The 13028-nt window shown below is 32.5% G+C and overlaps 2 protein-coding genes across 3 annotated transcripts in view; one reads left to right on the top strand and one right to left on the bottom strand.

Annotated features, from left to right (window-relative positions):
• Positions 1-13028, bottom strand: part of CDC73 (cell division cycle 73) — a 122622-nt gene that overhangs the window by 56800 nt on the left and 52794 nt on the right. The window lies entirely within an intron of this gene.
• Positions 827-10326, top strand: B3GALT2 (beta-1,3-galactosyltransferase 2). The gene is made up of 2 exons (XM_032422508.1): positions 827-2317; positions 6725-10326. Exon 2 carries the CDS (start codon positions 6855-6857, stop codon positions 8121-8123), a length of 1269 nt encoding a protein of 422 aa, XP_032278399.1. The 5' UTR covers positions 827-2317; positions 6725-6854; the 3' UTR covers positions 8124-10326.

Here is a 13028-nt window from a genome sequence, read left to right as displayed (position 1 = left end):
CATAAAGACTTAGATAATCTTGCTTTAGTTTCTAGCCTGCTTCTCTTATCACCAGTTAGCTGATATCTGGGATAATTATTTACAACTCTAAGCACTGGTTCCTCATCTTTAAAATGGGTATGATAATAAAACTATTATTATGAGAGAAAAAAGTCATTTAACTACAGCTTAGGTAGGCTTAGCATGCAATCTGATTTTGGGTAAATAATAGTCACTGTTGCTGGCTGCAATAATCAAATCCTACGTAAGGAATTACTGATAAATACTGATCTCCTAAAATCCACCTCTACTTCTGTAAAATACGTTATTTTATGTAAGCACTTTAGCATTACTCTGCTACCTACCTTTAATATTAAAAAAAGCAATGAGCATGAAGTATGAGTAGACATAGAGACTAAGTAAAAACTGGCTTCCAATTTTCTCCTTCACACTTAACTAGGAAAAGCCAAAGCTCTAGACCTTGGGTTTCCCATTTATAAAACTCTTAATATTCCTTCTAACATTTCTGGGAAAGTCACATAAACTCCTTAAAAAAAAAAAATCACAGATTCCTCCAAGTACAAAAAGTATTTTATCAGCTACACTAAAAAACACGAGGACAAAAAAATTTAAAGTATTAGAGAAAATGTAAACCTGTATTTGAAGTAACAGATTTAATTAGGGAAGACAGGTGGGATAAAGCGTATATATGACTACAAATTCATAGCTTAAGTTCTAAAACGATAAATTTTTAGGAGTTAATGTCCCTGAACTCTCATAGGAAAAACTGATAATTCAGGCTATTAAGGGGGAGGAAAAAAAAAAAAAAAAAGGCAATGCCCCAGTATTCTGCAGAAAAAAAGCAAGGTGCCCAGGAGACTAACCATACAAAGAAATATTTCAGAATATCTAGTGCTTACTGAAAAATGTGCTTGGAGGCAAGTTAGTAAACAATCCTGAAATATTAGGACAAGTAAATATGATTAGTAAAACCTTATTCACCAAGAAGATCCTGTACAAGTAGCTATATCCACTATATCATTTTGTTGAATTCTAACATACATGTTAATTTTAAAGAAAAGGAAAAATAAAAAATAAATGCTGACATTAAAAGGTGATTAAAAATAAAGTTTTGCTGCCTTCAAGAACATCAGAAACCACATTAAGAGCAAAAAAGAAGTGAGCTGTATCCTATCAGGTGTCATTAAGTAATCCACTCCAGCTGATTTATAAACTCCAGAAAATTGGGGGTGGGGGGTATTTAAGTTATAGATAAAAAAATAAATGGACTGAGTCTTATCTAGATACTAGTAAAATTGGAGCAATTTGAGAAAATAAACTTCAAAGGAAGGAGTGCACTGAAGGGGTTAAATTGTACCAAGTTACATACAAAAGCTTATTGCTTAGGTCCCCTAAAATCATGTAAGAAACATGAAAGCCAACATCTAACACTGAAACATTTAGAAAGCCTGTGCTTAAGCATAAAGTAAAAAAAAAAAGAAAAAAAAAAAAAAGAAAAGAAGGAAAAAATAAAATTATAACCATTTCATAATCATCCTGTTTTCATATTATGCACTCATCACTACACTTACACTGAATATATATAATTTATCACACAGAAGCAAAATCTCTAAGCTTCACCCTACCTTAGGTTTTTAGTCAAAATGAATGCAAACAATCACGTGGGATTCAGCCAAGCAGTGACGTTAAATTCTGCTCTGTCAGAGAGAGCATCTGTCAAGCCCACATTTAAACTGCTGCCTGCCTGTGCAGCAGCTGAGGAACCGTGGATTTCATATTATAGACTAAAACCCCAGTAAAACTGCTCAAAATCCTTCCTGCAGCTGCCAGGCAACAGCAAAAGAGAGTTAAATCCTATTCTATTCCAATACAATCGAAGCACTACATTCTCGCTTTGGCTGCTTTACATTGCAGCTCAGTGTTATTACTAGAAATATGGATACTGAGAAGAGAATACAGCACTGCATTGTCCGGCCAGGAAAACAGCAGATGTAAAAAGCTTCAATGCATCAACTGTCGGCAAGAGTCAACAGTGCTCCAATAGAGCGGACAACTACGGCTCTTTTGTTTAAAGAACGAGAAAGAAAGTGAAAGAAAGGAAAAATCTCAGATGACTAGGACCCATATGAACAAGAAGGGTAATTCGAAGACAAGCAGACAGATGGACACTTTGGATACTGTGAAAAGCAATCGCAGGAGGCAGACTATTGGGGGATGTGCGCATGTTCGATAGCATCTTTTTTGCTGAAGTGATGGCGTGCCAAAAGTATTTTCAGTGGGCATAATCCTCTCCACATAAATGGCCTGACCAAGGAAGGTATGTCGATATCTTGTGTGTAATATTCATTTAAATGTCTGTTACCTTTTCATAGCCCCGGAGGCACTAATATCTGATAAACAAGTTCATCCAGTTCACCGTCCTTGAAACTATGAAAGGGTTTCTAGATATATGATTTTAAAATCTGTCATTGTTAAAGCTGTCTTTGCTTTATTCAAGTAAATATGTAGCTTGAAGTAATTATGGATTATGGATGTATAAAAGAGAGAAAAGGCAAATAATAACAAGATGTGCTTAGAGGATTCTCTGAGAAATTAAACTTAAAAAGAAAAAAACTGTAGCCCTCTAAAGAAAACACAGCAAGCCTCTATCAAAATAGGTCAAAATGAATTCTTATCTAGTAAATTAAAGTGATCTCTTAAAAGCGGCTATCAAAAGAGACAATGCAGTGAAATTATATTAAATAGTATCAAAGATGATCTTAATATTAAGAGCTTTTTTCAAAGTCCTTTTAAAACAAATTAATATATAACAGCTTTTACTAACGAAATCTTCCCTCCAAGATCCATCTCCCCAAATAAGGATAACAAACACAAACTAAGAGAGTATCAACAAATATTATTACAGAGCTATAAGAATACTAAAAGGAAAGCATTTGCATAGGATCACATAAGGCGGCATGTTATTACAGTGTCCATGAATACAACTTTAAACAAAGAAATATCAATAGTTGCTAAAAATTCCCCTACTTGAAAAAGTGAGCTTTCATTTTAAGCAACTGACAGATTCCAAATAATCAAATACAAGATTGTTCTTGGTGATAATTTTTAAAGTGAAATTCAAAACAGAGTATGAAAATAATCTAATATAAAAATATTCATGTACAGCAATACAAGGACAAAAAATTAAATATAAATGTAGCTACTGCGCTTCTAGGCTATATTAATATGTACTAACAAACTACCATCATGGTATGTGTGTGCCTGTTAGAAATAAATCTAATAAACTATTTAAACAACCATCACAGTTAGAACAGCAACTCATGGCTCAGGAACTCAAATTCAAAAATTTTTTACAGTTCTATCCACAGATCCTGACATTTGCTCAATCTCACAACACAACTCAATAACCTATTATTTAATAATCACAAAAGGCAAACATTTTAAAGGCACATGTAAGCATTCCATTCTAAAATTAAAATTCTAAACAAGTTTATCAGACCCTATTATCATCACATCTCAACATCAACTCTCACTGCCAATACCATGAATTTTTGTTCCACTATAGAATGAAATCAGATGGTATTACATAAAAAAATATAGTTGTGAAAAATCTCAGGTCTCTCTTAGATCCTTTTCTCTCAGTGTTAACAGCACCAATTAAACATTTTTATAAGCTAGATATCTAAAAAGCACAGAATTTTTTTTTTATTCAAGCACCAGTAAAATCTAGGACTGTTCAACACACTAAAGATATCAACACTTTTAAAAGCCAAATGATAAAAACTGTGTGTGAGAGAGAACAAGTATGTGAGAAGTAACTGAACATTTCACAGTTAACAATCTCTCCATGAACTTCAATTCATAAGATGTAAATACACATTAGTAACTTGAAAATATTATCAGAAAAAAACCCTAAGAGCTATATCAAACGTATTTCTATGCTGAAAATGTAAAAGTGCAAAACTATTTAGATTGCCACAATATTTTAACTTTCTTGTCATGTTCCCACTTTTTAAAAATTAAAACACAACAGGCAGTAACTGGAGAATAATTTTAACATTTAATAAAAGGAAGAACAGTTACTTTAATTTTACTTTCTTTTTAACAGAAAAATTATGATGAATACCTGAGAAACTTCTAATAAAGAAATGTTTAAAGCTAGACACATGCACTTCATTTATCAATGGGAGATTACCAACTGAGTATATATGAATTTAAAGCCTGGGAAGTTTAATATTTACAAACATACAAATGTCATGAATTTAAATTAAGATGCATCTCCATCACCTAGTGCTACGAAGTCATATAGGACCATAAACTATGTATTTATGCTAGATTACAATATATAATAATATGCTGTTTTCTCTAACATGGAAATACGTTAGAGATATCATTTCAGGTATACTGCTTTCATAAAATATCACAATTTATTACTATGATATTTACCTTCATTCATTTCTTCAGTTGTCTATTCAAAAATCTGATCTTATATTTACTGTTTCTTAAACCATCAAATTTACACTTTTAAAAGACATAAATGATGGGACTTCAACCAGATACCAAGCATATATCAACAAAAAGGTGACATATTTAACTTAGTTTTAGAATGTTTAAAATAGATGACCAAATAAATTTAAAAAGCAACTTTTGTTTCTTTTAAATTTATACACATAACCCTTATATCTACTGGCTTCTTTATGGCGTGGAAGAATCGTTACTATTTATCAAATATTTCATGTGAAAATAAAAGCTTAGAAAGAGTTTCCTGGTCTAAACAGAATGGCCAATTATTTACAAATACAGGAAGGAAAAAAAAAGTGAGTTTCTAAATCAGAACTCTCAGCTTATTTTCAGTTTAGTTCACAGCAGAACTATTTTGCTGGTACGGTGAACAGCCTTGGTCTTTACTATAGTAATGTGAAATTAAAGATTATGTAAATACACTCTAATAAATAGCAAACTAGGTTCTATGTTTTTAAAACCCCGAACTTAAAAAAAAAAATCACTGTTTGTATCTCACACAATGATTGAACAATATTTTACATTTGAGAACCATAACTTCTAAAAGTACTACATAATTTCAGATACCAAAATTATCAAAAGCTGGCGCCTTTACTATTATACTTTGGAAATTTGTTCAAATTCCCACCTACTTGCTCCTCCTAGTGGCTGCTGCTAGAATAGTACTTTCATTCATATATGTCTAACCCTTTCAATCAGTATTTTCAAAGTACTTCATACTATATATGTGAATTTTCCTGTAATTATTCAATTATATGAGAACTTCCATGTAAATACCATTTCCCCAAGATAATTAAGTTTCATGTAAAGGCTAAGCAAATTTGGTATTAAGCATGAATCTCTTAATATCATACAAAACATAGATATATATGCACAGATTTTTAAATAAACGCTACATTAAATTTAATTGACTAGTTTTCTTTTGTGTAAGAAATAATTTTCATTAAAAAATTGAAAAAATTAAAATTAGTTATCAGTCCCCTTCTCAAGTTTTTTCTCTTTAAATAGAAATCAAGTTACAGCTCCTTTTACCCACCTCTACCCTCACATCTTGATCCAGAAAAACAAAGAACTGAAAAACATGAACAAATTTGTGCTATGTACTGAAAAATCTTGTTCAAAGATAACACCACCAGTTTTTAATATGTAGCATCATGAACCTCCCATACTGACATCTCATAATCTTTTTAAAAATCTAGGGTTCTAAGTATCATGCTGCCAGATGTCCTAAAAATGTAACAAATTTTCTGCACACAAATGTAGAACACAGCAAAATTCAAGAACCTTTCAAAATGCATTTTGTAAAATTTAAAATTTTAAACAGCTGGATATGATAGTACCTAGTGCCTATATTTTGTAAGAAATCTGAAAGGACTGTTCAAAGTAGTTCTTTGTTTAATTCTAACACGGAGACTCAACTGAGATATGTGATAAGTGCTCTGCCAGGGCCAAAGATAATTGCTATATTTTCAAAATGAATCTTAAGTCTAAGTAAGGACAATGATCTCCTGAATACCTCATCTTTGAAGTGGAAGGTTAAAATCAGAAAGTATTTGAAAATGTTCGTCTTTTATTACTGTCTTAAAATCCTGTACTGAAGTTACTGGACCCTGAAAATTAATTTTGACAGGTGCATCTTCTCATTGACTTTCTCAACACAGTAGGGGCCAATGGAAACATGCCAAGCAGTGTACTGTGACTAACAGAACTCTGCCATAATCAACCTTGCACCGTCTGTCCCACAACTGATACATGACCATTTTACAAAAAAGGCCGCTGACTGTGCACCATAACACCAATGGTATGTCAAATCAATTTTAATTAATGCCAATAAATTTTCCATCTGCTCTCAGGCCTTCTTACATGGCCTCTCTCAGGAATCTAGTAACATTCTTCTCTTCTACATGCATACAACTTCTAAATCTTTAACTCATGTCAAAAGTACAAATGACCAGAGCTACCTAGACAATGAAATAACTGGAAGAAAATTAATCCATCACTTCTCTCTTTGAAGTGTTCATCCTGTTCTCAGTGATGTTATGTTACCAAGGGTAAACAAATTATAAACTCATTCCTCGGTTATCATATTTTCACAACTTAAAAAATTCCTATTTGCCCTAATATTATTAACATCCAAAGTCTCTTTTCAGGCAGTTCTGTAAATATTTAGCATTTTATAAATTTTTATGTTTCATCTTTATAGAATGACTGCATGGGAGACAACGTGGCTGATTTAAAAAATGATTACCAAAGAATAGTACCGCGATTTGGGAGAAGGAAACATTTTCAGCCATCAGTAGTTATCTCGTATCCCGTTACTGGATATTTACAACATGCTTCAGTGGAGGAGAAGACACTGCTGCTTTGCAAAGATGAGCTGGAATGCCAAGAGGTCTCTGTTCCGTACCCATCTTATTGGTGTACTTTCTCTAGTGTTTCTGTTTGCTATGTTTTTATTTTTCAATCATCATGACTGGCTGCCAGGCAGAGCTGGATTTAAAGAAAACCCCGTGACATATACTTTCCGAGGATTTCGTTCTACAAAAAGTGAGACAAACCACAGCTCTCTCCGGAACATTTGGAAAGAAACAGTCCCTCAAACTCTGAGGCCTCAAACAGCAACTAACTCCAATAACACAGACCTGTCGCCACAAGGAGTTACAGGGCTGGAGAATACCCTTAGTGCCAATGGAAGTATTTACAATGAAAAAGGTATCGGACATCCAAATTCTTACCATTTCAGATATATTATCAATGAACCTGAAAAATGCCAGGAGAAAAGCCCTTTTTTAATACTGCTAATAGCTGCAGAACCTGGACAAGTAGAAGCTAGAAGAGCTATTCGGCAAACGTGGGGCAATGAAAGTCTAGCACCTGGTATCCAAATCACACGAATTTTTTTGTTGGGCGTAAATATTAAGTTAAATGGCTACCTTCAACGTGCAATACTGGAAGAAAGCAGACAATATCATGATATAATTCAACAGGAATATTTAGATACATACTACAATTTGACAATTAAAACACTTATGGGCATGAACTGGGTTGCAACATATTGTCCACATATTCCATATGTTATGAAAACTGACAGTGACATGTTTGTCAACACTGAATATTTAATACATAAGTTACTGAAGCCAGACCTGCCTCCCAGACATAACTATTTTACTGGTTACCTAATGAGAGGATATGCACCCAATCGGAACAAAGATAGCAAGTGGTACATGCCACCAGACCTCTACCCAAGTGAACGCTACCCTGTCTTTTGTTCTGGGACTGGTTATGTTTTTTCTGGAGATCTGGCAGAGAAGATATTTAAAGTTTCTTTAAGTATCCGTCGTTTGCACTTAGAAGATGTATATGTAGGGATCTGTCTTGCCAAGCTGAGAATTGATCCTGTGCCCCCTCCCAATGAGTTTGTGTTCAATCACTGGCGAGTTTCTTACTCGAGCTGTAAATACAGCCACCTAATTACCTCTCATCAGTTCCAGCCTAGTGAACTGATAAAATACTGGAACCATTTACAACAAAATAAGCACAATGCTTGTGCCAACGCAGCAAAAGAAAAGGCAGGCAGGTATCGCCACCGTAAATTACACTAGAGCAGACAATTTCTTTTTCAAATGTGCAATCTGTAAAATATTGCTAAAAGCATGTATAGTTAAAACTGATTACATCCATAGGACAAGTTTTAGTTAAAACTCATCACATAAAGGAATTCAAAAATTATTTTTTTAATTTCTGAAGGTAATTAAAAATACAACATTATGTAACAAAAAGGTATCCCAAAAGAATCTATTAAAAAAAAAACTGTATAAGGGGATTCTGTGTATTAACATGCAATAACAAGCATGCATACATCAATGGTTCAAGGCTTATGTTAGGGGCCAATAAGATGTACTTGCATATATTTTCCACATAAATTTTAATTTAAGAAATGGAGACAGTCAAAAGAGCCTTCATTTTAGAATCAGTTTTTCATTTTAACATATAATTAAATGTAAATAAAACATTACTGTCAATCTTAAGGAAACTTTGTAATTGTGCAAAGGACAAATTTTCTGACCTGACTATTCTAGGGTTCTGAAACTATATTCCATGCAATAAGATTTAGTTGAATTAGTCCATAAACACATTTATAAAGTTCAGCTGTTTCATCAGTGCAATTCTCACCTAAGTATTTACCTTTTAAAAACAACTGGGATATTCATTTTCTTATATTAGTACATATATCGGGGGAAATTATTTTGACATGATGTGATAAAATGTGAAAAATCAATGTGTCTCAGGCTCAAGTTTTTATAAGAAAAAAAAGTAAATGTTTCAAAATAGTTTGTTTCCTCGTTGGTGTTAAGGGCCAAGCTAGTATTTCAATGAGTTACTAGATCAGTTACTGCACTCTTAAGGAGTACTACCACTTAACTTCAAGGGTATCTGTAAAAATATATCACATTCCTCTAATGGAAGCAAAAGTAATTACAGGCAAAAAGAGAAATGTACTGTTGAAAAAAGATACAGGATAAAGAGTGCAGCAGCAGTTTCATTCAATACATTTTTAAGATGCATGTCTGCCAAACTGCAACATATGGGAAGTTTATTTCCTGACAGCAGGTGTACACATGCCAATACTTAATCATTTTATGGCACCTATTTCTTTCTCAGAGTGCCAAGTTTACAAACCTGCAGTTTTTAATTTGGTAGATGACAACTATTCTGCGTCACCAATTTCAAACCTTTTTTGGGAGGGATGGGGGAAAGTCATAAATGTTTGATGAACACTTGATTCTAGGATGACAATGTATACAATGCACTTTTACCAAGTTTTTAATAAAAAAAAAGGTAAACAAAAAAATCTTTACTGAGTGTTAGAGTACAAATATTTTCACAGTAATTTTGTTTGGCTCCATTACAAATTTTAAAACCAAGAAATAGTAACCTGCTAAGTTTAAGTGTTTTTATTTCATAAAAGTATGTAAAACTTAATCTAATGAAGATATTATTTATCCTAATTCTAATGACAACCATTTTTATCCTTGATTCTATTCTGAAGAGAAATTGTACCAAAACAGAATTCTTATAATTGTTAAAGTTCAGAATCACAGAAACTAAGTACTTATTTAGTATGATGAATTCTATTTATATTGAATTTATCTCCCATTTTCAGTTTAGTAATCTAAGTATTCTAGAATACATAGAGTAATTTTGAAAGCCAAGCTATATAACACCCCCAGCTCTTGGTTAAGTTCATTTTTCACTTAATTTATTCTATATGATTATAAAAAGACTAAAATTACTAAATGCCAGTTATTAAATAATCACACATAAGAGGATAATACCAAATTAGATAAGGCTGATGAGAGATAAAAGTAATTCTTCCTTCAATGTAGAGTAATTCATTTACACTTAAGAAGTTAGAAAAGAAAGGAGAGGGGGATATGTGTATACAGGTATGCATGTACAGGTATGCACCCAGAAACATAATCCAAGCATTACTTGCCTAAATTATTATTACAGTGTAGGATATTTAAAAGATAGTATTTTCCTTCTGGAAAAATTCAAGTTTAAAAAGCAGACTTACGAAAAACAGAATTCTTAACAGATAACTAAGTTTCTCCCAGCTCAGACATCAATTTCAAATCATTTCAATATCCCTGAGAATACTTTAAGAACTGATAGTAAGCTGATAACACTGTGTTCTCAAAGAACACTGGATCAAGTAAAGTTTCCTACTACTGCTGAAAATCTTTATTTTAAAATAAATTTTTTTTAAAGATTTTATTTATTTATTTGACAGAGAAAGACACAGCAAGAGAGGGAACACAAGCAGGGGGAGTGGGGGAGGGAGAAGCAGGCTTCCTGCGGAGCAGGGAGCCTGATGCAGGGCTCGATCCCAGAACCCTGGGATCATGACCTGACCTGAAGGCAGATGCTTAACGACTGAGCCACCCAGGCGCCCTAAAATAAATGTTTTATTAATTTATTTTTGTCCCTCCACTCTCAGTATGCAAGATTAATTCTTCAGAAAATATGAATTTTTATATTATGATATTTCAACACCTCACCAAGTATTAACTGTGCCTTATTCATGCCCAGTACTATGTAATTTTTTTTATTACACATGAAGATATAATTTTAAATTATATTTGCACTGCATTTGGTCAAAGAAAAAAATTCAGGAACAACAACTATAATCTTTATGCTCAAAGTGTTAATAAATATTTTAAGGGATAAAAATACCAAAACTTTCAATAGTTACACTAGTTTGTTTTGATCAAGATTATAGGTGATGAAATTCTAATTCAAGCAAATAATTTAAATTTCTCACCTCTTAGTATACAGCAGAATCATATAATCTCAACTGGAATCTTACTAACATCTATTAACCAAAACCCCTATAAAAATACTAGCAAGAAGGGCAGCAGGAACTATTTACTGATAGAGCATACACTATATGCCTGGTACTAAACACTTTACATACATGATCTCATAGAATCCTTACAAATAACACTAAGAGATGGGAAAGGAAGACTCATGCAAGAAGTTAAATAGCTAAGATCACACAGCTAGTAAAAAAGCAGATGGAAAAGAGTTCCATCTTTAAGACCATGATCTCAACCACTATGTTATTCTGCTATATATTTCACATATGACACCTGCTGTAAGGTCTAAAGAGCTAAGCAAAAATGGCCTGTCCTCTACTCTACTATTCTCTGATTATTCTTCATCTTTTGCCAAGGTAGGCTTCATAACCATTTTCTAACACTGGAGGGGCACCTGATGTTAGGTGCAAATAAAGAGAAGGGAAAAGAGAGGAAATCTGATCCCCCTGTTATTTTTCTTCTCCATTTTAACTGTTTATATCTGGTGGGCAAAACCTTAGAAAACTCTAAGCATTACTGCTTATCTCTTGCTTCTTTGGGCACGGAGATACATCTGTAAACAATAGGCATGTTGCAGTTAGAAATTTTTTAAAAAGTGGCTATCTGAAGCACAACTGGACCGTTTCTAACAAACAAAAGTAACACTATTTATTCACTCTACTGGTTAGTCACCTATTGTTTTGGGATGAGTTGGTAAAATCCTTCTAGCTGATTTTAGATTTTGGGTTTGTTTTTCCATTTTTTACTGCTCAACTACAAAATTTCACTGTTAAATTAGCATAGGTTTAAGAAGACGAAAGAATACTGCTACTATGTATACATTTCTAATATACCTCACAGAATATCACTTTATCACTCAAACATTACTCTCAGAAGACAGATAATGCACACAAATACTAAAAAGTGACATTCTGAGTTTTAGGAAGAAACCTGTCCTGCACTTCATCGACACACACAAACACACCCTCCTCTAAGCATGATATAACTATAAATCTTACTACTTTCAAGATACAATATATCAGAAAAGGAAGAAAAACACTTCTGTATCTGTAGGAACTGTTTTCTCTCCCTTTACCAGAGCAAATGTCTGAGCTAAAGGACAACTGGAGCTAAAGTAATTGCCTCTGTTTATTAATCTTAATTATTTCAACTTCCAACTGAATCCTACAGATTCTAAATGTGAATATCTCACTTTCGTCAATATCCTAAAAACTGAAAAAAACAGGTCAAGATCATAAAAAAATATTAAACAGAAAACTAACATTATATGCAAAATACTGAATTCATGCTTTTATGAGTTTTTAAATAAATGTTTAAAATACAAATTTATACAACAGAATAAAACTAAGGGTATTTGTCATAACTAAAATGCTATTAAAAACACATATTAGAATATAGATAACAGAATTAACATGAGATTCTGATGGCAATGAGAATTTTCTAACATACCGAAGGTTTGAAACAAGTTAATGAAAAGACATTATAAACACAATAAATTTATTTAAAGGAATTTAATAAAACTGCTTCCACTTATGAGTTAAAAAATAAATACTATCAGAAAATTAAAACTAGAAGAAATTACTATAAGCCATAGCCAAATCTACTTATCAGACAAAATTAAGAATAGAAATAAAAATGTTCAATGAACCCATAACTAGACATTGTTTTATGGTTTAGCAATAGTTTTCAAACTAATTTCCTCAGGTGTCTCAGTAATAATTAGTAAAACCAGGAGAGCAGTGTTCTAGTTCTAGTTCTAGTTCTCCTGCCCTCACTTTAATACAACTGCACTTTCATGTTTTATATGAAAAGATTCCATGACAAAGTTCACTTGAAAACAGGGTCAATGTTTTTTTTTTTCATTGAAAACTACCTCAATGATTCTTAAACTGAAATATAACTACAGAAAATAGAAAAATACATATGTTTACTCAACAGATCAACTCAAAGAATAAAAGGAACGCAGATAATCCAAGATTAAAATAGTAATCCAAGAGTTTTACACATAATACATATATACTATAAAATATGTAATATATATAATACATAAGCAACTATACAATACAAATGGTAAAAAATTAATTCACAAAGGCAACAATTTAAAAATAAGGAATGATCACAAGTAAG

The sequence above is a fragment of the Phoca vitulina genome, unplaced genomic scaffold (assembly GCF_004348235.1).
Source record: "Phoca vitulina isolate PV1807 unplaced genomic scaffold, GSC_HSeal_1.0 scaffold26, whole genome shotgun sequence".
In the NCBI taxonomy this organism is placed as follows: Eukaryota; Metazoa; Chordata; class Mammalia; order Carnivora; family Phocidae; genus Phoca; species Phoca vitulina.
This window is presented reverse-complemented; position numbering and strand designations above follow the sequence as displayed.